The sequence below is a fragment of the Rhipicephalus microplus genome, unplaced genomic scaffold (genome assembly GCF_043290135.1).
Source record: "Rhipicephalus microplus isolate Deutch F79 unplaced genomic scaffold, USDA_Rmic scaffold_14, whole genome shotgun sequence".
Classification (NCBI taxonomy): Eukaryota; Metazoa; Arthropoda; class Arachnida; order Ixodida; family Ixodidae; genus Rhipicephalus; species Rhipicephalus microplus.
The window spans coordinates 18,105,737-18,132,280 of record NW_027464587.1 but is presented as its reverse complement, the minus strand read 5'-3'; the positions used below and the strand labels follow the sequence as shown (position 1 = coordinate 18,132,280).

General features: G+C 47.1%; 1 protein-coding gene across 1 annotated transcript in view; it reads right to left on the bottom strand.

The window, feature by feature from the left end:
* The window catches only part of HDAC3 (histone deacetylase 3), a 148,673-nt gene that overhangs the window by 84,758 nt on the left and 37,371 nt on the right, over positions 1–26,544 (bottom strand). Inside the window, exon 5 of the mRNA XM_037432381.2 lies at positions 14,010–14,091. Coding sequence (XP_037288278.1) covers positions 14,010–14,091 — 82 coding nt within the window. The remainder of the gene's footprint in view (positions 1–14,009; positions 14,092–26,544) is intronic.

The window sequence follows — 26,544 nt, the reverse complement described above, 5'->3', positions numbered from 1 at the left end:
GTCTAACGTTGTCGTGACTTCGCGTCCGTAAAGGAGACTGAAGGGTGTCTTTCAAGTGGTGTCCTGACGAGCCGTTTTGTACGCGAACGTGACGTAAAGCTATATGTCGTCCCAGTTCTTGTGCTCTACATCTACGTACATGCTTATCATGTCAGCCAGGGTCTTGTTGAGACGTTCGGTGAGCCCATTGGTCTGGGGATGATACGCCGTTGTCTTCCTGTGAGCTGTACTTAGTCAGAAAACGGTGTCTAAAAGCTGGGCCATGAGCGCAGTGCCTCTGTCGGTGATGACTGTTGCGGGAGCACCGTGTCTTAAAACGATGGCTTCGATGAAAAATTGCGCCGCCTCAGCTGCTGTTGCATGTGGCAGAGTGCCTGTCTCCGCGTATCGAGTCAGGTAATCTGTGGCGACAATTATCCACCTGTTTCTAGTGGCAGACTTTCGGAAGGGGCCCAGAAAATCCATGCCAATTTGTGCGAACGGTATCGCTGGCACTCGGACAGGCTGCAGCAGGCCGGCTGGTTTAATGGATGGTGGTTTGCGACGCTGGCAATCTAGACATGCGTGCACGTAAGTTTTAACTCCGGCAAGTCTTGGCCAGTAATAGCTTTGCCTTATCCTCGCCAATGTTCTTGCGTAGCCCAAGTGACCAGCAATAGGTTCGTCACGGCATGCTTGCAGTACCTCACATTGAAGCGAAGAAGGAACGACGAGCAAGTAGCTGCTGCCGGCGGGTAAAAAGTTCTTCTTATAAAGAACGTCATTTTGCAAGCAGTACGACGGCAGCCCTCTCGAAAATAACTTCGGCACGCTATTCGTTCGCTCTTGTAGGTAATGTATGAGTGGTAGTAGTTCAGAGTCATCGCACTGCAGTTGAGAAAAAGCGGCAGAGTCCACAATTCCCAAAAAGGCCGTGTCCTCGTCGTCTTACGGTAATGCCGTCCCAACAGGAGATAGAGAGAGGCAGTTGGTATCAGTGTGTCATTTTCCCGACTTGTAGGCAACAGTGAAGTCAAATTCTTGGAACCGAAGACTCCAGCGTACAAGACGGCCAGATAGATCTTTCAAGTTGATTAACGAACAGAGCGAGTGGTGATCGCTAATAATGGTGAGTGGGCGACCGTACAAATAAGGACGAAACTTCTGGACTGCCCACACCATTGCAAGACATTCTTTCTCTGTCGTAGTATAATTAGCTTCTGATCAAGACAGCGTCATGCTGGCATAGGCGATCACCTTTTCCATGTTGTCTTTCAACTGTAGGAGCACTGCTCCAAGACCCACATTACTAGCGTCTGTAGTATTGTTATCACGTCTTCATCGAAGTGGGCGAGCACGGGCGGTGTTTGCATGCGCTGACGAAGCTCCTGAAATGCCTGCTGCTGGTCTTCGCCCCATGTGAAGGGAATGTCTTCTCGAGTAAGTGTCAATGGCCATGCGATGCACGAAAAATTGGCAATAAACTGCCGATAATAGGCACAGAGTCCCAAAAAACATCGCACTGATTTTTTGTCTGATGGAGCCGGGAAATTCGCTACCGCGGCAATTTTATCCGGGTCGGGTCGGATCCCTTGGCTGCTCACGACGTGACCGAGGAATCGAAGTTCGTCGAAGGCGAAGTGGCACTTTTCAGATTTTAGAGTAAGACCGGCCAAGCGTATCGCTTTATAAATTGCTTCAAGCCTTCGTAAGTGTTCCTCAAAAGTTGCCGAAAAGACAATCATGTCGTCGAGGTACACCGAACAGGTTTGCCACTTAAGTCCCGAGAGAACCGTGTCCATCAGACGCTGGAATGTTGCTGGCGCCGAACACAAACTCAAAGAAAGCACCTGAAATTCATGAAGTCCAACGGGCTTAACAAAGGCGGTCTTCTCGTGATCTCTCTCATCCACTTCAATTTGCCAGTAGCCGTTTCTCAAGTCCATGGATGAAAAGTAGCATGCGTTTCGTAGTCTATCCAATGAATCATCAATACGCGGCAGAGGATAGACGTCTTTCTTTGTGATCTGATTAAGCTTCCGATAGTCGACCCAGAAACGCAAGCTGCCATTCTTTTTTTTGACAGGTACTACTGGTGATGCCAAGGACTGTTATATGGCTGAATAATACCATCTTCCAGCATCGTTTTCACCTGTTTTTGAATTGCTTCACGCTCTTTTGGGACGACACGATAAGGATTTTGCCGGATGGGTCTGGGGTCGGAATCCGTGATGATGTGGTGTTTCGTCAGTGTTGTTTGACGACCCCTTGATGTGGATGAGAAGCAGCCGTGGAACTTGTTGATCAACGTGAGAAGACGGTCTCGCTCAATGGGAGATAACGTTGGACTAACGTCGACAGATGTCGGTGTAGTGATAGTAGACCCTGCTGCTTCTTCCACTAAATGACAATCTTCTATTTGAGCGAGGTCGTCGAAATAGGCAATAGCCGTGCTTATAACTATGTGTCGGCGTTCTCTGCTGAAATTTGTCAACAAGAGTTCAGTGACAATCTTCTATTTGAGCGAGGTCGTCGAAATAGGCAATAGCCGTGCTTATAGCTATGTGTCGGCGTTCTCTGCTGAAATTTGTCAACAAGAGTTCAGTGCATCCGTCAATAACAGTGATGACAGCCCTTGCAATAGAAATGCCGCTAGTAAATACGAGCCCCTTGATGTTTTCAGCGATGCCATTACCGTTTTGTAAGATGTCGCAGTGCATGGCTACGAGGGAGCAACTTCGTGGTGGCAGTATGACGTCGTCATCGGCAATACGGAAATGAGGTGGCTGGTGTTCCTCATCAGTAGCAGTGTGCGAGCTTATAGCAAACGTTACGCTTCTGTCGCGGAGGTCAATCACAGCCCCATATTCGGGCAAGGAATCCATTCCCAATATGAGCTGTTTACAGCACCCATGAAGAATGACGAGAGTGGCGACAAAGGCGGAACCAGCGATGAAAATTCAGGCCGTGCACTTTCCAACTGGTGTCATCAACTGACCTCCTGCAGTTCTTATATTGGGTCCGTGCCATGGCATCTTCACCTTCCTTAGTCTTTGGGCTAGCTGTAGGCTTATTATAGAAAAGTGGGAGCCAGTGTCCACAAGAGCCGTCACTTGGTGGCCGTCAATGTGAACGACGAGGTCAGCGCTGATAACGTCGGTTACGTCGGCAGTTGTCTCACTCGTCGAATTAGTCGTTGCTGTCATCTTCTTTGGTATCGGTGGCTTCGAGCAGTCATTTGTCTGCAACGGGGGCTGTTCGGAATTTCGATTATTGGCAACCCCACCCCTCGAGGTCGCTGCTTCTAGTTTCCCTGTAGCGGGCTAGGGGACCTGCCTTTGGTGACGTCGGCAAAACTGCAACGATTAAGTGAACTGGCTCGCGCAGGTGATGGAGAACGTGATCTGGGCATTACTGGATTCTGCGGCAGTGTGTTCACAGGAGCGTCGTTGTACATGCATCGATTGTTGTACGCAGCGTAATCAGGGTAGCAAGGAAATCTTGAGTACTGAGTGTCGCGATAACGGCAAACTCTGTAGACGTGCCCAGCTTCGCCACAATGAAAGCATACCGGTCGACAGTCAGCGGTACGCCACAAATAGGTTTTCCGACTTGGTAGGTAAATGGAGACTCACTACTAGGCCACGTTGTGGGGCAGGTTGGCTATGCGGCATTCGTCTTGTCGGAAAAATCAGTGAGGTTGGGAAAGGGGTCGGCACTGAGAGTGGCATATTTGCAGGGTTGGTGGTGTTCCAGTCATTGGAGTTCGCTGTGCCGAAGGCACGACGACGGGACGTCGGATTGGATCAGCATAAGTAAGATGCCGTCGCACATCACCGTAGCCGGATGAAGAGAAAGCCTGACGAACCTCATTCCGGGCAACATCGGCGACAAAAGACAGTGCCGGCGTCGGTTCGGTTGCTAGAATTAAACCAAGCTGCCGAAGCTCCTCCCTCAAAATTTCCTGGATGACTTCCCGCAGAGGCCTGTCGTTGTCGGAGAGTCTCGCCGCAGCCGTAACAAGACTACTTGTTCGAAAGTTGGCCGGGTTCTGCTGGCGGTACCGTTGCTGTAGGGCCCATTCAATAGTTGTGGCTTCTTTCATGAAGTCAGCTACTGTGGTCGGTAGATTTCTCACAAGCCCAGCAAACAGTTGCTCCTTCACGGCTCGCATTAAATATCGCAGCTTCCTGTCTTCCCGCATCTCGGGATCTGCCCTGCCGAAAAGACGGGTCACGTCCTCGGCGAACATAGCAACGCTCTCATTTGGTTTTTGAAATCGGACTTCCAAAAGGCGTTGCGCATTTTCCTTTCTGTCGAGACTAGTAAATGTGTCAACCAGCTGGTTGCGGAAGTCGTCCCACGCAGCCAAGCTTCTTTCCCTGTTGATGTACCACGTCTGGGCGTTTTCCTTTAGGCAGAAGTACACATTCATGAGCTTGTCTTCTGGGGTGGCCCACTGGTTGTACTTCGCACAGTGTTCAAACTGGTCCAGCCAGTCTTGGGCGACTTCATAAGTCTCACCAAAAAAAAAAACAATCAGTAATCATGGGATTCTGTAGTGTCATGTGCATTGGAGCTGCAGTGGCCATGCTGGTTGAAGGAGGCAAGCGATTGCTGGCAGTTTCTCACAAGGGATCGAGCTCAAGAGCCACGCCTAGCAGACGGCGACTAAAACAGTGGACTGGTGTGTCGACGCGTGGTAGCGATTTTGGGCTCGAATGTCGTGTCTGCGAAGGGGTGCCAAGCATGAAGACTACCCAGTGCCTCCACCAGTGCGACTACATCGGATCGACGAGCACACAAAGCACCTCGAACAAATACTGCAAGCTTTGTCGATCACAGGACAAAGACTGCAACGTCTTCTTCGTCTCTGCTCTTGGCCAAGGACACTCATGCTGCTTCGTTGTCACCACCACTGGCACATACGCACGTCAATATGTAGTAAGCCTTTCGGAAAGCAATAGTTATTATCTTCCACAAAACTGGCATGATAAAACAGAGCCATCAACTATTAATGTTGTGACAACGTTACTTATACTCGAGTTTCTCGTGAAACAATTGAGTGCATGTAGGCTGATATGAGGGACACTGTGTTCTGGATATCATAGAGACTGCTGTCAAAACGAGCATATGATTTAATCACAGTTTTGATACTTCTCTTTGTAGTTTGCCAGTAGCCACTTATGATATAGTACAGCTCAAACCGCTGATTGATTAAGAATCTAGGCAGAGCCTTGTAAATTGCGATTGACATTTTTTTTTTTTTTTTGAGTCCACAGGTTCTTACAGTGACGCGATTTCGGCATGCCTGCATATTCACTCGTGCACCATGACGCGTAGCAGGTGCGTCCATTGATAAACGCTCAGAAACACATTAAACGTGCTAAAAACGAGCAAAACACGCTTTCGCAGGTTTGGGCGCGGCCCTCCCAGTGCACACGCTCCTGAGATCTTTAGTACCATGGAACTACAGCGCCGCCGCTGCTATCACCCGCCGGAGAATGAGCCGAGGCCGAGATGCGGCGCGGCCGCCTTGTTCACTCCACTGCCCCTTCTAGTACACTGTAGTCTTACGAACCAATTGTCAGTGAGCCAGTGCTGCCAACTCTAGAGAAGTTCTCTAGATCTAGGGAATTTCGAATTTAGAGGAAAAGATCAATTTGTCACCATCTAGAGAAATTTTTCATTTGCACGTGAAACAAGCAGATTGACGGTGGGACCTCCCGCCCACAACCTCGTTTTTGTTCCTTCTTCCACTTTCTCTTTTACACGGCCTCTCGCCTCACTAAAAAGCGCTGTGCCATGCCCAGTAGCTGTTCCGAGGGGTGCAAAGGGGCGACGGGGCCGGTCTCCGCCTCCAATGGTGTGTCAGCGCTCGCCCCACTTCCTTGCGGTTCATTCTATGCCGTCCGTGTTCGACTTCGATTCCCTGAATCCCGGTTCGAACCTAAGAAAAAGTGCTCTCTCTCGAGCCCGCCAAGTATATATTTTTTTTTCCACACCAACCTCCCGATTTGTCGCATTTCACCCGCAGTGTCATTTGTTTGGTTTGTTCTTCTTTTTTATCAGTTTCCTTTATTTGCGAACGCTGCCACATTGCTAGTGAGCTGCCCCATGGAGCCACATGGCTAAAGCAAGGCTAGAGCAGTAGGCTGCATGTACGTGGTTATTTGCAGAAAAAAAAAAGTAGGAAGAAAAAGTGACTGGTGGAAGACTGCAAGAATATGTTTGAAGAATATATGGCAGTCAACATTTGTAATAAACATATCTTTTCGTAACCATACAGCAGGTTGCGAGAGATGAACTCCCAGCTGGCTTATAATATGCCTTCGTGACCTTGGCGGAGCTACATGGCTAAAGCACGGCCAGAGCAGTAGGCTGCATGTACCCAGTTATTTGCAGAGATGAAAAAAAAAAAAAGTTGGAAGAACAAGTGACTGGTGGAAGACTGCAAGGATATATTTGAAACGAATATATGGTCGTCAACGTTTGTAATAAACATTTCTTTTTGTAACATACAGCAGGTTGCGAGAGATGAACTCCCAAATAGCTTATAATATGCTTTCATGGTTAAACTACTTTAGTCACAATATCCTGTATCAGATATCATCACAAACCTTGAGAGCACGTTTTTCAGGACATTGTTTATAATTTATGCAAGCATGCATCACTTCATGTTATATATGAACACCACTAAGCATTTTTTGAAGGAGAGTTGCAAAAAAACAGAATTGATCAATTTTTTAAGCTTGCTTGCTGGAATATTTCACGTACTGCACTTTATATGCTTATCATTATTATTATTATTATTATTAATATTTTTCATGCTATTATAAGTGCACTGTATCGTATTGCACATCGGCGCTAGCTCTGCGCCAGTGAAAGAAAAGACGACGACGTTCGTTTGTCGCACTCTTCGCCTCCTGTTTTCTGTGCTGCAGCTGTCTTGCTTGCCCTGGTGAGTTTCTTCCTGAAATTCCTCCTAAGAACACGCTTGTTACATTTGGTAGAGCGCTGCTGGGTTGTTCCCCTTTTCGTCCTGGAGCTCCGCGACCGGACTTTATTATCTGCCCCCGAAATGGCCGAGGGCGCCGCTCCTTCCCTAGCACCACCTACGGTTAAGTGTGCTGGGACGCTTCATTAACATGACCCTCTGATATTCAGCGGCGCCGACGAACTTGATGTCGAAGACTGGCTGGTAGAATTTGAGCGTGTTAGTGGTCCCAACAAATGGAATGACCCTGCTAAGCTGATGCGCGTCAGCTTTTATCTGACCGATGTGGCGAAGCTACGGTACTACAACCATGAAGCCGAGTTCATTATCTGGCCGGTATTTAAGCAAATCATCGCTTCGTTCTTCAGTCGGCCTGGATTGCACAAGCTTCGCGCCGAACATCGCCTCCGTGCCAGAGCCCAAAGGAGCGGTGAGACGTTTACGAGTTATATTGAGGACATCATCGATTTGTGTAAGCCCGTGAATGCATCTATGACAGAGTCTGACAAAATAAGGCACATACTGAAAGGCATAGATAACGATGCATTTCATATGCCGGTAGCCAAGTGCCCTCAGACATTAGCGCAAGTCATTGAATTATGCCAAAGCTTTGACGAGCTGTGCAAATAGTACATTTCTACTCGTCGAGCCATAATTCCACAGTGAAACTCTCATCTTTGGAAGCCAACAGCACTGGCGCTCGATATTCCACCTTACTGCCACAAATTAAGCAATACATTCGTGAGGCAGTAGCTCGTCAGCTCTCTATTGTCACGTTTATCACCGGGAGTCCCCCAGCACTGGATCACTCGCTCCGTCGTGTCATTCAGGCTCAAGTTGTTGAGGCGGTTCCACCTCCTGTACCACCAACGCAACCTGCGGTGCCTCTCACCTATGCCGAGGCCATTACCCATTCCTATGCTCGAGCAACACCTTCCGCCCCAGTCACCAACTTCTACTCCCCACCACGCCCTGTTCACCCAATACGCCTTTTTCTCGCGCAACCCCTTTCGCCTCCCAGACCACCTCACAACCCTTGGCACACTCCGGACAACAGGCCCATCTGCTACGCCTGTGGCATTCCTGGCCATGTTGCATGTCACTGTCGTCGTCAGTGCAGTCTTTATGCCAATGATTACATCCCCAACCTCGACTACATGCAACAGCAGCCAGCACACCCTGTTTAGCTGACTCATCGGGCGCTTATTCGTGCCGTGCCAGTTCTCCCTCCCGTCGATATCATCCTCCCCGGTGACGCTCCATTTCTCCTATGCTTCGCCGTACCAACCCCACGTAAGAAGAAAACTAAGAGACACAGTTTCTGAGGCACGAACTGCACCCTCGTCGAAAATTTCAAGGCCTCATCTTTCGCCTCCGAACAAGATCGCGGTTATTATTGATGGTGTCGTGACGAACGCTCTTGTGGACACAGGAGCTACTGTTTTTGCTTCATTAAGTGAACTTTTGTGCCGCAAACTCCAGAAAGTGACGATACCCGTTTATGATCTTTTATTACGGACAGCGAGCTCACAGCACGTTAAGCCTATGACGGCGTGCATGGCACGTCTTTTTATCAATGACGCATTCTACATTGTGGAATTCGTTGTTTTATTACATGCGTCTTATGACGTGATCTTCGGTAGGGACTTCTTTTCTACACATGATATGGTTGTTGACTGCGCTGGAGCTCGATTCGCTTTGTCCCCTTTCAGTACCACAGTCGTCAGTGTCCCCAGCCCGGTGCCTAACTTGATTGTCGCTGCTGACGCTATCATTTTTCCGTTCTCTGCCACCCTGGTGTCCCGTTTCCTCTGACTCTGTTTGTAATTTGACCGCCCTGTTAACACTGCCTGAAGACTGTGCATGGCGACGGAACCTCATATTCCCATTTGCCGTCGTTACCCTGGTGAATGGTGACGGTGTGGTCTACGCGTGCAATCCCTTCCCTTGCTTGGCAACTCTGTACCGCGGCGAATGTGTTGGGCATTTAGACAGTTTCAACGCCATCTTCCCCTAGTATCCAATGTGTGATAAAACACCGCTGATGACAAATGCCATCACTTCCGTCGCGGCTACCACTCCCCTGTCCAAGACATCCTCCTGCGTAGCATCAATAACATGCTTACGCCAGTCCAGCGCACAAAGGTTATTCAACTGCTTGAACGCTTTCGTGCCTCTTTCAACGTTGGCCAGTCATTATTGGGGCGCACGTCTGCAGTCGTTCATCGTATTGACACCGGTCATCATGCTCCCCTGCGACAGCGTCCCTTCCTAGTATCACAGGCCGAACGCCGCGTTATTAGTGACAACGTCGATGACATGCTGAAACGTGGCGTGATTCAGGAATTGAACAGTGCCTGGGCCTCTCCTGTCGTGCTGGTGTGGAAAAAAGGCAGTTCGATAAGATTTTGCATTGTTTACCGCCGCCTAAACAAGATTACACGGAAGGATGTTCATCCTCTACTTCACATCGACGACGCCCTAGACTGCCTTCAAGGAGCCGAATATTTTTCATCACTGGATCTGCCTGTGCTCAGGCTACTGACAAATGCCCATGGCTGAAGCCAATCGTCCGAAAACAGCGTTCGTCATCCCTGACAGTTTATACGAATTTAACGTAATGCCTTTCGGCCTTTGCAACGCTTCTACCTTCGAAAGGATGATGGACACCATTCTCAGAGGCCCCAAATGGCAGACCTATTTATGCTACCTAGATGACATAGTGGTTTTTTCTGCAGATTTGCCATCTCAAATCGCTCGCCTTGAACATGTTCTCCAGTGCCTCACTAACGCCAGCTTGCAGTTAAACCTAAAGAAATGTCATTTTGGCGCCCGTCAGCTTACCATTCTAGGCCACGTCGTCTCCAAAGAAGGAATTTTGCCCCAAACTTCGAGCAGTTGCCGAATATCTTAAGCCCAGCCCTCTAAAGGAACTCCGAAGCTTCATTGGGCTGTGTTCATATTTTTGGCGCTTCGTCCGCGATTTCGCCTCCATTATATCCCCCTTGACACAGCTTAACGACGGCAGCAACAATCTCGCAGCTTGATATGCCGATTGTGATGAGTCACGACGCTTTGCCTACTCCTCGCATCTCCTTCAATTCTGCACCACTATGATCCCAACGCGCCTACAGAAATACACACAGACGCTAGCGGTGTCGACCTTGGCGCGGTACTCGTTCAGCGAAAACCAGACTTTGGCAGGTACGTTGTAGCATATGCCAGTCGTACCCTCACAAACACGGAGTAAAATTACTCTGTCACAGAAAAGAAGTGTTTTGCAATTGTTTGGGCAACCAGTAAATTTCGCACCTACCTCTATGGGAGTCAGTTTGATGTTGTTACCCACCACCACGCGCTATGCTGGCTGTCGTCCTTGAAAGACCCGACTGGACGCCTGGCTCGCTGGGCTTTACGGTTACAGGACTTTGATATACATGTGATTTATCGCTCTGGATAAAAACACTCAGATGCTGACGCCCTATCTCGATCGCCACTGCCTTTCGACTCTGCCGGCTCACCAGCTTCTACTTGTTATTCATCATCTCTGACCATCACCGACATGCCGGAAGAACAGCGCAAAGATCTCTGGATCGCTTCCCTGCTTGACATTTGTCTTAACGGGCCCCAAACTCTGCCTCACGCACCCTACGTCGTCAAGTCCAACGCTTCGCACTTCCTGAAGGCTTGCTGTATCATTGCAATTACCTAACCGGCAGCCGCAGGTGGCTCCTCGTGACCCCTGTCATTTGCGCGTGGAGTGCCTTTCACAACGAATCTCAGTGCAGTCACGCTGGCTCGTTCAAGACGTACTCACGTCTTCGCCTGAGGTACTACTGACGAGGCAGGTATCGATACGTTCACCAGTACATTCAGTCGTGCCCTGCGTGCCAACGTTGCAATGTTCATATTCGCAGCACCGCTGGTCCTCTACAGCCATTGCCCTGCCGTGCCCGACCATTCGACCGCGTCGGAGTCAATCTCTTCGGCCCACTCCCGACCACTATCGACGGCAACCACTGGATAATATTCGCCATCGACCATCTCACGCGATACGCAGAAACATCTGTGCTACCTGCCACCACAGCGAAAGAAATCGCATGGTTCCTTCTTCGTCATCTCATTCTACGCCATGGGGCCTCACGTGAATTCTTAGTGACCGTGGTCGCGTCTTCCTTTCAAATTCCGTCGAGGTTCTGCTCAAAGAATACCGCATTGTACATCGCACCACTTCCACATACCATCCTAAGAATAACGGCATGACGGAACGCTTCAATCGTACATTTGCCGACATGCTGGTGATGTACATGTTGGAAGACCATACAAACTGGGACCGCGTACTCCCTTTCGTCACCTACGCATACAACTCTGCGTCTTAAACTACCACTGGCTTCTCTCCCTTCTTTCTCCTGTATAGACGTGAACCTTCATGTTCTATGGATACCATTCTGCCGTACCAACTGGACGTTTCTGAGGACAAACCCATCACTCAAGCTGCAGCTTACGCTGAAGAATGCTGTAAACTGGCTCGCTCGCTCGTACGCCGCGCAAGATCAGTCGCGCCGAAAATTCCATCATGACACCTCTGCGTCTGATGCCCATTACTCCCCGGGAAAGCTGATTTGGCTTTGGGTCCCGTCCACAACTCCCAGACTTTCCACCAAGCTTTTGTCACGGACCACGGTCCTTACCGCATACTGGAGCAGACATCTCCCGTAAACTACGTCGTCGAGCCGGTCGACCCATCGCCCGATCATCACTGCCAAGGCCGCGAAACAGTTCACGTCACGCGACTTAAACCCTGTTACGACCCACCTATAGCGTCTTTTCCTTAAGTCGCCATCGCCAGGATGGCTCCTCTTTGTGCGGGGAGCAAATTGTACCGGTGCACATCGGCGCTAGCTCTGAGCCAGTGAAAGAAAAAACAACGTTCGTGTGTCGCACTCTCGGCCTCTTTTCTGTGCTGCAGCTGTCGTGCTTGCACTGGCGAGTTTCTTGCTGAAACTCCTCTGAAGAACACGCTTGTTACATAATTATTATTATTATTATTATTATTATTATTATTATTATTATTATTTTGTAACTTACATGCTATTACAAGTGCACTGTATTATAGTGTAAGATTTTCGTGTTTTGCATCAAATAGCTAGCAGGGCTTCTAAACATTATTTTGATAATTTATTCCTTGTTCGGCCTATATATTGCTTCTTTCTTGGCGATTTGTATCGAATACTGTAATCCGACATGCCCCCCCCCCCCCCCTTATTGTGATGACCACTTACCTTTGCAATTTCACGGAATAAAATGTTCTTTAAAGCTTTTCAATTTGTACTGCGACAATTTTTCACCTGCAGCACGGTGATTTCAGTGAATATTTTCAAATGAATGCACCATTATATCATAAAAGTGAACTTGGAAATCGTTTTCCACAGCACAAACAGATTAGTTTTCAAAAAACTGCTCTCCATAAAAAACTAGGGAATTTCTTCACTACGGGAAGGAAAAAATTGACTCCGCAGGTTAGCAGCACTGCAGTGAGCGTTCGTGGTGCGTACTTGCTAAAAGATCCTCTTTTAGGAAAACTCAGCCGTGCCAACATCGCAGACCTGAAGCCCTTCGGCACCGTCTGATGAGCTCGCGCCAGCGCCTTGCGGTGCTGTGCCCAAGCAGTGGGGCACACCAGGGGCGACGGACCGCATTCGGACCTCGTACCGGTATAATCGGAGGAAGCGCTCATCTCTGTGATTTCGTGCCGGACAGCGGAGTTCTCCGGAACCGAAGGCCCTCAGTCTCTAGCCTCAGTACGGTTAGCTTCTTTACGACCTGTTCTCGTAAAGAAGTCAACCCTGCCTAGTTTGCTGCCAGTGTTTCTTTTTTTTTTAGGTGTTAATGTGTATTTTATGTTTTTACCCTTTCTTTTGTCTAATAGTAGGTGTTCATATTTATTTGATATTATTATTTTCTTTTGGCAGCATATTGAGTGTCAATTTGTGCTCTGTTTTACTTTTTCTTCTGTGTTTATTTTGGCTACCGGTGAAGGGAGTTGTGACCTTAAACATTTCTGCTTATGCTTAGAGATAGAGACGAAGGACACTTTGTGCCTTTGCATGCCCAGCCGTCGGCAGTGTGGGCGTGCGTGCATGCTTCTGTGCGTCTGTACGTGCGTGGCACTTCTGTACATGCATGGCATTTCTGTATGTGCGTGGCTATTCTGTGTGTGCCCATGAAGAGTGCGTGTTGTGGTTTCATCCCGTCGACGTGGACACTAGAGGTGCTGGGGGCCCTAACCTATCCCTAAAGGGAACAACTGTGTCTAGCCCGATTGGTTTCGAACTTGTACTGTGCAGCGTTATTTAACTCTCAGTAAACAGAACTTCTGTTAAATAGAACATCTTTTCCTGGTCCATGAGAGCCTACTCTATTTCCACCACGGATATGATGATAAAATGTACGCTGCTAAACGAGGAAGAAAAAACTGAAAGAGAGCATTCTCCCACTGGGAATCAAACCTCCGAATCCTTGACGCATAACAAGCAGTGCCCGGCATTCAATCAACAAAGTTGCCAAAGGACCTAGGCAGAAGTTGGCAAACGTGCCTTTTATCTTTCAAATATTCTCTCATGCATAAATCTCTCTGTCGGCCGAGCAGGATGGTCCCGCTATCTGTGAGTGGTGAAAAGTAATGATGCGGCATGCCACTTATTATTGCCGATAGAAAACAATTCGTCAACGACACATGTAAAGGATGGCATCCGAGATTGCACACTGGCGCGCAATCCATTGTAGTCATAGACATTAGTCCTCGTGATGGAGATGTGCCATTAGGCGACAAAGCAGGTGCGTCCGCATAAAATGGTGCTATAGCTCCTAAACAAAACAAACACTAGTAGACATACTACGACCTCTCATAATCACTACTCAAAAAGCACTAGTGTGAAAACGTTTTCAACTTTCGTGTAGTGCCGATTGCTACGGCTAAGAGGCAAGCGATACGCGCATGCTGAACGGGGATTGCAATGTGTGTGGCACTCACCTCGTTGTTTAGCTTGACAGCTCCTTCCAGGGAGGCTCCCGTGTACATCGAGCAGAAGTCGTACAAACCGTCAAACACAGGGCTGAAAACACAGTTTCGTGACTCTCTAGCAACATATTTTCAATATGCACTCAAGTTGTGCATTATTAAAGGGGCCTTGTAACACTTTTCCAGCACGGTCAGAAAACGCAGCAAATCAGTAGTTGAGGCTCCCACGAACAAGCGAGCCAAGTATCCGCGCTGCACATGGCCTTGAATTCACAATAAATCCTGAAATTCGGCGAAAATCCCCATCTTATCTCAACAAATGATGCTATGTATTTGAAAATCGTTGTATCAAGGCTATCTGTCAAATCTATCACGCCATTGGCTGATTGAGCACGATACGCTCAAGAGTTACTAAGGCCCCAACAGGAGGCACTGATATGTTTGTGCGTGTGTACGCAATGGTGTTGAAAAGCCGTGCGTTTAAAAAAAGAGAAAAAAAGCTCAAGGTCACGAGGTGACATGAAGTACCTTCTTCCTCCCTGCTTAGCTTCCAGCGCTTCCGTCGGAACAAGAGAAGAGAAAAAGCAATTGCAGCGTGCGACAAATATTTATAAATCCGCTCATACTTAATGAAGTGTAAAACAATTTCTGCAGCACTACCTTGGTGAGACAATAAGCTCCTTCACTGAATCATTTCGTGGCTACTGGGAAAAGTTTTGTAGGGCTCCTTTAAGATCGTGCTTCCCTAAAACCAAGTGCATTTGCATAGGAGGCCACTAGATACATGAGAGATCTTTAAATCATTCCCTGCATTAAATCACCTCTTCACTACAAGATTTCACAATTTCCCTCTTCCACAGACTCATGAACCCCATGATAATTGGTACTTGAGCGAGTTGGTACAGATTTATCTTGATTTTAGTAGCGCACTGGGGAATGGGGGAAAGCATTGACCCACAAATCAGAGGAATTGGCAGTGTTCACAGCATTTGGGGCATCAAGCACACTTTTCAATATATTGAATGCATAATGTCCATTGTGTATCTAATCTAACTATCATGCAGAAAATCTTATATTATACAGAGCGGAAAATGCATCAATATTCGTCTTAGGGAGCATGAACGATTACTATCAAACACCAAAGCATTTTCACTCACCGTCCATTGTAAATAGTGTGGTTGCATACCATTCATTGCCGACACTAAAATGCTGTCGCGTCATAATCAACAATTAGCAAGAGAGATCATTGAAGCGTTCCATATCCAAGGAAAAGGGGATAAGTGTATCAGTGTACCTTGGGCCATGCTAAGTGATGCGGAATACCATTACCCAAGTGCCACCTGCACATGTTGATATCAATGATTATCTGTTTTCTGTTCATTTTGTCACCTTTATATTTACATGTTCTTTCTTAATAAAATTCACTTGCAAGTCAGCGCTTGTGTTGTGCCCTTACTTTCTTCTAGCCTTCGTTCCCCAGTGCGTTGTTAAAATCAAGATCACAAACACCATTTTTCTTCCACTCTCCCGCACCTCACACCGTCTGCTCAATAGCCTCTGGATACAACGCTTGCCCGACACTTCTAAAGCCTTCATCGATTCCTTCTTACTGGCTTCTATTGAACGCACTTCAAAGATATAGCTACTGAAATATATGCCACAAAACTTAGGTACACACTCAATATTTTGAACCACTAACCACCACACTGTTCTTTCATTTAAGCAAAACTGCGATTTGGCCAAGTTGGAACATTCATCTTTTTCCACAAGCACATGGGGACAAAAAATGAGAAACACAAACGGGTGCAATCTAACAACTGGTCAGATGACACTGCCAGCTTGCTTTCTAGCGAATTAAGAGGAACATGACCATGTGGACACCCTGGCCAGCCACAATGGCATGAAATTTTGTGATGTCATTGCATATAGAGCACGGAGCAGCGGCTCCCTCTCTCAGCATTGTTTGTTGCTTACTTAAAATTACTGGCCAGTGTCTCGGCAAAATGAACCACCTTTGCTGTTACAGAGCTGTTAATGCTATATGAAAACAGCATAATCTTAATATGTTTGAAAATGCACCACACTTTCCCTTTAAAGCGAAAGAATTACAAGAATGTTGCTCAGGCAAAGGCTTTATTTTTTTTCCCCAGTGTGTACCACTCAAAACATCCCCCAAAAATATTTCTGGCTACACTGCAGCTGTAGTTGTGAATTAGTACCATGTGTCCTAATACATGCTGCTTATACAAAAGTATGATTTTAATCATCGTGATTAAAAAATAAGGTGGCGGTGCTCACGTGCACAGTGGTGAGGATCAGGTCAAGCAGATACAACGAAGTACTGGCAACAAGAGATGGACCACTCAACCACAGCATGAAATGCAAGGTGTTACACGCATGGAGGAACTCGGGGAGGGGGGGAAGGGGCTATTATGTTTTCAGCATCACCAGCAAGACGACGCAATGAGTGCACAGCGGGGTGCGCCTTCATCTTCCATGTGTACTTTGCTTCACGGAGAGGAGTGCTTGGTCCTAAAGCCCCTGAATGCACTCTTGCGCACCCTTATCTCGCGGTTGAGAGCATCTTATGTCTTAACAGTCCTAAGCTTTCACCGGAACAATTCTGTTATAGCTACCGGGCGCACAAAGGTAACTGCAATTGTTGCACAGTCTCGGTTTGTGAAAACAGCGCGCTTTTCAGACACAGCAAAGTAACAACTGAGACGCTTATTCGCGTTCATCTGTACCTGCGAGTACGTTTTGTGCGTTATTTATGCATGAGAAATGTGGGGCACGTTTTGATCTGCTTGCCAATCTGTGCGTGACCTTCCAATTTGTTGCTCTCACGTTCATTGTTTTGCCTTTGCAGCAAGACTGTGACTTTTTTCACTAAATTCCCCAGTTCTAAGTATGTGCCTGTTGTTTTTCCACCCTTGTCCACATAGCGCTTAGGTAGGTAGGTGAACACCTTTATCATGAATTCATGACAGAATCACGCGAAAGGGGCTGTGTGAGGGTGACAAGGTGGAAGCAGGAATACGATTGGACCCCTCTACACAGTGGCGGATACAGAGGGGGAGTTGTTGGGGCAGTAGCCCACCCCCTCAAAGTATGTGTGAGCACCCCTGCTCACTTCACTGCTTGTTGTCTACGTCCTATCACCAATTAGGACAAATGAGTGAAACCAAAATGAGCACACATTCACAGTACTTATGTTATGAGGGGGTTTTTCTGCTAGTAAAAACAAGAAGTCATGACCACACACCCTTCTACAATGTTACTTCAGACGATCGCACCCCCCCCCCCCCCCCCCCCTAAAGTGGGTGGCTGGATCCGTGCCCGCCTCTACATAGCTGGACAATTCTGTGCTTAGGCGACACCTCTCGCCCAGCCCACCGTCCAGAGCTGGAACTGCAGTTACGAGATGCAGGGAGCAGCCTCCCATCGTTCCTGGTGTTCTGACCATTACCACGAGGGCTTGGGTTTGTTCAGGCGATTCACAAAGATGTGGTTTAAGTCTGTTCTGCTGTTCAAGCAGAGGTTGCAGTGAGGAGAGGTTGTGCCATGTTGTAAGGGAGAAAAGGAAAGGAGTTGTTAATGGCCCTTCGAAGTCTAAGTGACAAAACCTGATCCCTTCTATAAAGAGATTTGTGTGGTGTGGGATATGTCAGGTGGAAACTTCTGTAAAACACAATGTGACATTGTAATAACTGAGGAGTCAATCTTTGGTACTGCAAAGTGAAGGAAGGTCAATTTCAGTGTGGCTGACGAGTGCTTGGGCACAGCTGTGAGTGCCCTAGGTGTCCACAGTACGCAGGAACCCAAAGAAAGGTGACAAGGTGAAGATGACTGAAGAATTCTAGCAGCCGAAAAGTAGATTTTCAGAATGACATAATTGCAAAATGCAGTTTTAGAATAGGAGAAAATATCTTCTGCCGAATTCGGAATTGATTCACTAACAATCCGGTTTTGAAATCCGTCTAACGTGGCTAAAAAAGCCAGATGATGCCCATATTTGGCTAGGATAAGAGGGCAAGTGTTTGTGAAGAGCCTTGGCTCTCGCTCGATGATGCGCTAGGTGGGTGTCTTTGGGCAGTAACGGAATGCATAGCTAACAGCGATGGAAAGTGCATGCATGGCCACCGTCTCACCCGGAACGTCGATTCCGAGAACTTGTTTTGACCAGTTTTCCCTTAGTTTTGAGCACCCTCAGTTAATTTAGGGAACTGGAGAGCAGTCTCTCGAGTTGCTCGATCTCTGTAAGCGATTCTGTAGAGGCAAAAGACCTGAATGTTTCTACTTCTCTCATGCCACCACAATGACTGGAAAGGAATTATGAACCACAGTGCGGATTAGTACTGTAAATAACAAGGCCCAAGACCTTATTAACCCTGCAAATGGGATGTCATCTAGTGTGTCATGAATACTAATGCTTTTATTGAGGTCAACTACCAGAAGCTCTGACTCAGTTATTGGTGTGCTTAGCAACAATGTCAGAGGCCAACTGTAGTTCTGATTAGATTTTGCCATGGCTGCTGGCCTCGAACCAGACGATGACATCGTCCACATACAAGAAAAAAGTAATTGATAGAAGGAAGTCTAAAAAGTTCTTGTACCAACAGGATAAGAGTAACATAAAAAAGAAATGGGTACACTCCAAGAAACATTTACTGGCTTTTTAGGATCAGTTTTGAATGAGCCTTAATTTCAGGTGGACAGACATATGGCTGAGAAAGGCAGGCTTACGTTTAGGTGGCTAAGAGAATGTACATTCGAGAAGTGAGAAACATTATCAGGAGCTTTGGTCAGGTCCAATGTAAGGACGGCTCTAGTGATGTGCGGAAAAACCGGATTGAGCTGAACCATATTAAGCTGTAACATGATGATGATATGTGGGGTTTATTGTCCCAAAACCACCATATAATTATGAGAGGTGCCATAGTGGAGGGCTCCAGAAATTTCGACCACCTGGGGTTCTCAAATGTGCACCCAAATCTGAGCATATGGGCCTACAATATTTTCCCCTCCATTGGAAATAAAGCTGCCTCAGCTAGGATTCGATCCCGCGACATGTGGGTCAGCAGGTAAGTACCTTAGCCACTAGACGACCTCAGTGGGGCTTAAGCTGTAACATGACATCTCGAGCTGAGAATCCAGCTCGAGAGTCAGACATGGGGCAGGGAAAGTTTTTCTTTCTCAATGTAGCAGTTAAGGTGACTTAGGGCTACTTGCACCATCAGTTTACCTGTACATAAGGTAAGAGAGGGTGTCATATTCAAGGTCTAACAACTTCTTATTTTAATGCCAAATTGTTTCATTCCAAGGTCCCTCAAGACCTCATTGATGCATTTCCATCACAGAAATTATGTCAGAAAAATGAACATGATCAAATGGTAAAGAAATAACTTCTTCAGTTGTAGTCAAACTGACGATCTCTAGCCCCACGAGAACAGATACTGAGCCCGCTATCCACTGCACCACAGTCGCCCACTCTGAAAGGCTTACAAACACCGCTTTTATATCTCACACTTTTCTACTACACTGCTCTCGGTCAGCGAGATTGTGTCACTATCTGGGAACGGTAAAGTGACAGGGTGTCTATCAATTTAATTTTAGAGGCGAAACTCCTAAAGACGTGGGTCTGTCTCTCCTAGCTCATATGTGACCGCCTAGTTCGGTGGCTCACTCAGCAGGCACGGACGAACAGACAGACGGATGAACGGACGAACAGATATAAAGACAGACGGTCAGGCGGACAGACAGACGGACAAACGGACAGGCGATTCACAATTTACCGATAAAACCTTCCAAAGCTTTTCTCCACTTATCATCATTCACTCCGTAAATATGCTGTGTATTTTTCCAATTTCCCTGACTTTTTAAAGTTTTCCATAATGATTAAAAGCAAACTGCATGCCCGGCACGTCTGCTTCGAAAACTCTGCACACTAAAAACAAACACTCGAATGTTAAAATATCAGGCACTAATATAAAATAAGTAAAGGTATTTACCACACATGCTCAGGATATTCATGCGTATGAGGAACCCCACACCTAGTTCTTTTCTGTCAACTAACCCACGGTAGCATAGGACGTGTCCGCTCTTTAGCACTGTGTAAGCCTCAGTGCCCTCCTATGTTCACTGGGCCCTGTTATATCCCATTGAACACCCTTTCATTCCTCAAATAGCACAGTTAGACTAGCTTCACTAGATAGCGTTCTAGTGTTGAAGGTAGCCATGTTAAGATTCCAATGGCGGCCTGTTCGTATCCAGGGATTCTTAGCACCCCCGCTGCGTCACAGGTCTGACTGCTGCCTTGGACAGTTGCTTCGCAGCTGCTGGGGACTAAGGGCCAGGAGTTAATTGCTGTGTTCATGAAAGTTTGTGGCCAGGTACTGCACAGGGTGGGTAATCCTGATTACCGGCAGATGGTCACCAGTGAGGCCGCACCCCAGACCTCTTTTCTTCTTCTTTTTTTAACGATTCCTTCCTCACATATTTTAAGTAGATATACAAATGGGAATAGTTTCAACATCTCTATTCAAACTGAATTTTGTCATGGCATGCTTGGCTGCTACGCTACCTCTAAGTAAATGGTCTGTAGCACTTTTTTAGCAATGTAGAAAACCACCTGACTGCCTATAATCTCCCAACTTCACCTGGCTCGTAGCTCGCCTCACCTTTTTTCCGAATTGTCTGATAATCTAATTTACCTAATAAAAAAAAAAGCACCCTGCATGGTTTCGAACTTCTGACCTTGCGAGCTTATGGCGGATCAGTGCCTTGAATGACCCTTCTTTCCACGTGTTTCATTTTTCCTAACTTGTTCCTGTCACCCTAGATATTGACATTGTCGGTTTCAAAGTGTCCGCAATGTCGGGTGTCGGGGTTTTGCTGATTTTCAGTGGTCGCAACCCTACTTTGACATTTCCTGTAAACTGACAAATGCGCACACCTGTTTACTGACTAATCGGCTACTTCCATGTGATTCTTACGTTGAACGTATACGTTGGGCTCAACGTAAGGTGTTCAACACTTCACCTCAAGTGGACAACCCACTGCCAGAAATAGAAATTTGGAGAATGACGAGAGTGCCCTTTGGAGCTACTTCAAGTCCTTTCCTATTGACTGCTACATGAAAGCACCATTTAAGGCGCGAAGAAAATCGCTTTCCTTCGACAGCCCAACTATTGGAAGACTCCACATATATGGATGATCTTACTGGCGCTGACACCATTGAACAAGCTATTCAAATGCATAAAGAGATGACTGAAATCTTCAAAGATCCTTCGATGAACATTCGTAAATGGGCCAGCAAAGACCCCGTTGTATCTGCCGTCTTCGTACAATGAATCACTTCTTCTGAAAAGTCACTTTGTTCACCTTCTGGACCTCTGAAAGTCCTGGGACTTTATTGGAACAAACAGACAAATACCTTTTCGTTTAGGCCCCAGGATATTCCACAGCTTATGGAGGAGCATCGAATTACCAAACGCTTTGTGCTCCAGGCTACTGCAAGGATCTACGACTATTTGGGGTTTCTGTCGACCCTTCTAGTAAAGGCAAAGATCTTCCTACAAGATCTCTAGAGGGAAAACCTCGGCTGGGATGACACCATGCCAATGAAGCTGTAAGCTGTTTGGAAAAATGGAGCAAGGAGGTAGCCATGCTACATGAGATCAGTATTTCCAGGTTCCTCGCAGCGGGCAGCGAAGGCGCTTATCAAAAGGCAGAACCGCACATCTTTTCCGACGCAAGTGAGTCAGCATACGGTGCTGTAGCCTACCTTCGTATCGTCCACTCAAGTGGTACCGTCCAGACTATACTATTAATGGCAAAGACAAGAGTTGCGCCGCTTAAAAGCGGCCACCTTGCCGAAGCTGAAATTGATGTCAGCTTTGCTTGCAGCCCGTTTATATGCCTACGTCACCAAGAACTGCGACCTGGAAATTGGTGAAGTTACATTTTGGTCCGATACCCAGATTACCCTTTGGTGGATTTACAAGGACCCCGTTTCTTGGAAGGCATTTGTACGGAACAGGACGCAGGAGATCAGAAATTTGACAGAATATTCTCGATGGCGATTTTGTCCCGGAAAAGAAAACCCTGCAGATTTACTCACTATAGGCTTGACAGTACTCAAACTGAGTAGATCATAGTTGTGGTGGTATGGACCCGGATGGCTTGCCATGTCTTATACATTCTGGCCTGAATTCGGAGGAAAACTTGACCTCGAAAACGGAAAACTCAAGGCAGCTGAGATGGGGCTAGAAACCACTATGCACGCTGCTAACATGAGAACATTGATGCCAATGCTGATTGATAACGAACGATTCAGCAGCCTCACAAAACATGTCAGAGTAATGACATGGGTTTTCCGTTATGTTAAAAAGTTGACGAAGGAAAGTAATAGGTTCGAGGAACTGTCTGCTGAAGAAATTCAACAGGCAGAGTGCTACTTGATTGGCGTAGAACAGAGAGCACACTTTAGTAACGGAGGCAACTTCATCGCAAACGAGAGTCCGATGCCTTAATTATCCAGTAGGACAATTAAGATCGTTCCTCGACAACAAGAGGCCGCTTCGGGTACAAGGAAAAGTTCAGATGACAGACGACTCATACAGTTCTCGCAATCCAATTCTCCAACCGAAAGACTCTCACCTCTACTTTAATCATCAATCATGTGCACGAAAAAGTCTTCGACAAAGCAGTACGGGACACACCGACTCAAATCAAGGAACAATACTGGGTTCCACAATTACGACAGCTGGTGAAAAAAACAATATGACGGTGTGTAATCTGCCAACGACTACAGTCTAAACCAGTTGAGCAAGTTTCACATTGTATGCCCCAGGATCGTTGTAATCAAACCCCTCCGTTTCTTGTAAGTGGAGTAGATTTTGCGGGTCCACTTTACATCAAAGGGCACCTTTACCAGCGCTCTTACATCGCTCTTTTTACTTGTGCTGTAACAAGAGCTGTTCACTTGGAACTTGTTGAAGATTTGGCGACGGTGAATTTCCTTTGTGCACATCAGAGGTCCGTATCACGTCGAGACCTCTGTCACACAATGTACAGCGACAATGCCCGAACCTTCGTCAAAACATCCAAAGATCTTCAGAAGCTCTGGCGAACAATTCGGCATCCCAATGTACTTGCATTTTTCTCTTCCTCGAAGATTCAGTGGAAATTCATTTGCCCGAGTGCTCCTTGGTGGGGCGGATTTTACGAGAGGCTCGTATGTTCTGTGAAGACCTGCTTGAAGAAGATGCTGGGTTGACGTTTGGTAAATCAGACAGAGTTGGTTACTTTACTAACGGATGTGGAAGCAGTAATAAATTCACTGCCTTTAACATCTGTGTACAATGACGTGAATGAGCCGTACCCACTATCTCCAGCAGATTTTCTCGTTGGAAGACTGACAATGCTACCAGCTTACGACCTCAAAATGAAAACCGAGTCGACCAACGATCAACTGAAGAAACTTTGGAGCAAGAAAGAAGAGGATTTGCAAACTTTCTGGTCTCGTTGGTTAAAGGAGTACCTCAATAACTTAGAAATTACACATTCAACCAAGCAAAAAGAAATCACATATTGAAGAAAGGCAATGCTATATATAATTCAAAAAAAGAAGAAAGGCAATGCTATAATAGTCCTACTCGGAGAAAAACATCGTCCAAGGCAACTGTAGTGCTTGGTTCGCATAGAACAACTCATCGGTGGACATGACGGCATCGTTAGGACTTGCTTTCTATGCTTGCCCGATGGCACTGTTGTGAATCGTTCTGTGCAGCTACTGTACCCTTTGGAAGCCACCTAGCGTCATCTGTCGGCGTGGGAAACTGTTGTGACTACCTTTATTCATCCCTCACAGCAAAAGAGCAGTCATCATCATTATTGAGCCTCCTCACAAGCTGACTCTTAGCCTCGTGGCAGCGCCGGCTCACATTTGTCCTTTTGTTTCTTCTCGAGTTCCATTAAAGCCGTTCATCTGGCAAGACGTGTTCTTTGCTCGATGTGAGCCACGCTGCAGCAGTAAGGCTCAGAGGTCCAACAACCCTGTCCATCATAAATTTACATTTGCTGTATTTCAGCTTGAGTCCTTTTTCTTCCATTCACTGGAAAACCTTGTCTAGGTTGCTGATGTGGTCCTTGTCATCCGTACCCGCCACTAAGATGTCATCGAAGTATACCGCTACGTGAAGCGAACCCTGCAGGAGAGTCTCAATCTCTCACTGGAAAATTGAAGGTGCTGCGGAAATCCCAAAAGGTAGCGTCTTGTATTGAAACAAACCCTTCGGTGTGTCGATTGTAGTGAGCGCCCTTTAGGAAGGCTTCAAAACTAACTGCTGCTAAGCATCCTTCAGATCAAGTTTAGTGAACTTGACTCCTCCTGAAAATTTGGCCCACAGCTCTTCACCCTTTGGAATGAGGTACTTGTCGACTACAGCAATTAGATTGACCGTAACTTTATATTAGATTGACCGTAACTTTATAATCTCTACAAATGTGCACGCCACCATCTTTTTTTAACACCGGCACAATTGGTGCTGCCCATTCAGATGAAGTGACTGGCTCTAGGATGTCTTCTTGCAGGAGCCTCAAAAGTTCTTCACACACCTTGTCCATGAGTGTAAAAGGAACTGTACGAGCCTTGAAGAAATGTGGCTTTGCTGCCTCATTAACTGCCAGTTTAACAGACACACCAAGAAACTTGCCTGGGCCATCCGAAAACAGCATCGGGTGCTGGTCAATTATCCGCTGGACGTGTCTTAATGAGCAGACATCGGCAATATTGTAAATAGGTACGTTCACTGCTTCAATCTAATCCCTTCCAAGAAGTCATGGAACATCACCTTCAGCAAAAAGCAAGGGAAATACCTGAATGTGGTTGTTGTACTTTGCGGTTACAGTTACCTCACCAGTCACGGGTTTAACGTCACCACAGTCACTTCTGAGCTGGACGTTGCATTGCTCATGAGGCAGTGATAGAAAGTGACGGTGCGAAGTTGCTTCTCCAATGATGAAAACACTCGCGCCAGTGTCGAGTTCCATTAGAAATGGGCGCCCCTGTACTTCAAGCTGCACCTTGAAAGGCTTTGGTGCAGACGCATTGGATCTTGGGACCAGCTTCCACATGTTGTATACAGTTACCTCGTCGGATGACGAATATGATCTGCGCCATACTGATTGAGTAATGCTGTGATGCGGGTCGTCAACAGCATGGACTGAACTTGCTTGTTAGCATTCTTCTTTTTCGATTCGCGCATGAAAGTAAGGCGGTTGCCGCTAGCATCTTTTGACTGGCACACCCTTGCTAGGTGGCCCAACGTGTTGCAGTAACTGCAAGTTTTGCGAACGTGTGGACACTCCGTGGGGTAGTGGCCGTCATCGCATCAGTAGCAACAGAGGTGCTTTCTGTCAGACGTCATGAGCGCATTTACATTCGCGGGCCCGACTCCTTCCGTCGCACCAAGCTCAGATGCGTCGCGTTTGGCGGACTCCATGGCGAGAGCCGTAGATACTGCTGTTTTAAATGTGAGGTTTGGCTCCTCGAGAAGGCGAGTTTGTACTTGTGGGTCTCTTATGCCGCATACGATGCGGTCACGCAGTAGGTCATTCAGAAACGTGCCGAACTCGCAATGCTCTGAGAGCTTCTTGAGGGCGGCAACGAAGTCGCTAAACGATTCGCCCTGTTCAAGAACGCGACTACTGAACTTGAAACGACTCACCACTACCGACGGCTTCAGCAAAAAATGGTTGCTCAGCGTTTTCAAACAGTCATCGAGAGTAGTTTTGCGTCGGCTTGTTAGGTGCAAAAAGGCTGTGCAGAATAGAGTAGGTGCGCGACCCGCAGATGCTGAGAAACCCTGCGCATTGCTTGTCATTTGGCACGTCGTTCGCCGCAAATAATTGCTGCATTCATTCAACGTATTCTTGCCAGGGACCACCGTCTGGGTCAAACGGTTCCAGTGAGCTGTACTTCGGCATGTTGCCGTTAGTAAAGTTGTACAGCTGGTCTTTTGCGGCATTGGCAGGACTCGCAAAAAACAGCATAACGTTGTACAGAATAGTAAAGGCCAGGCCAGAAAAAGTGTCGTCGGACACGGTCGTACATTCTAGCAACACCAAGATGGCTAGCCGTTGGTACATCATGTAGTTGCTGAAGTACGGTAGAGCGCAGATGAGTGGGTACTACGAGTAGTAGTTCCTGTCCGACGGGGTGCATATTGCGACGGTATAGGATGTCGTCTATGACGACAAACATTCGAAGCAAACTGTCTGTAGAGCCGGTATTCAGGCGGTCGATTAGATCTGGTGGGAACGCATCACGCCGTTGCTCACATCCCATGTTGCTGAAAGGGGAGAGCGAGATAATACAAATGGACGCGTCGTTCGTTATGAGATCTGGAGCGTCAACGGGGTACCGAGAGAGGCAGTCGGCGTCTTGGTGTAAACGGCCGGACTTGTAAACCACTGTGTATGTGAATTTCTGGAGGCGCAGAGCCCAACGAGCAAGGCACCCTGTTGGATATTTGAGAGGTGA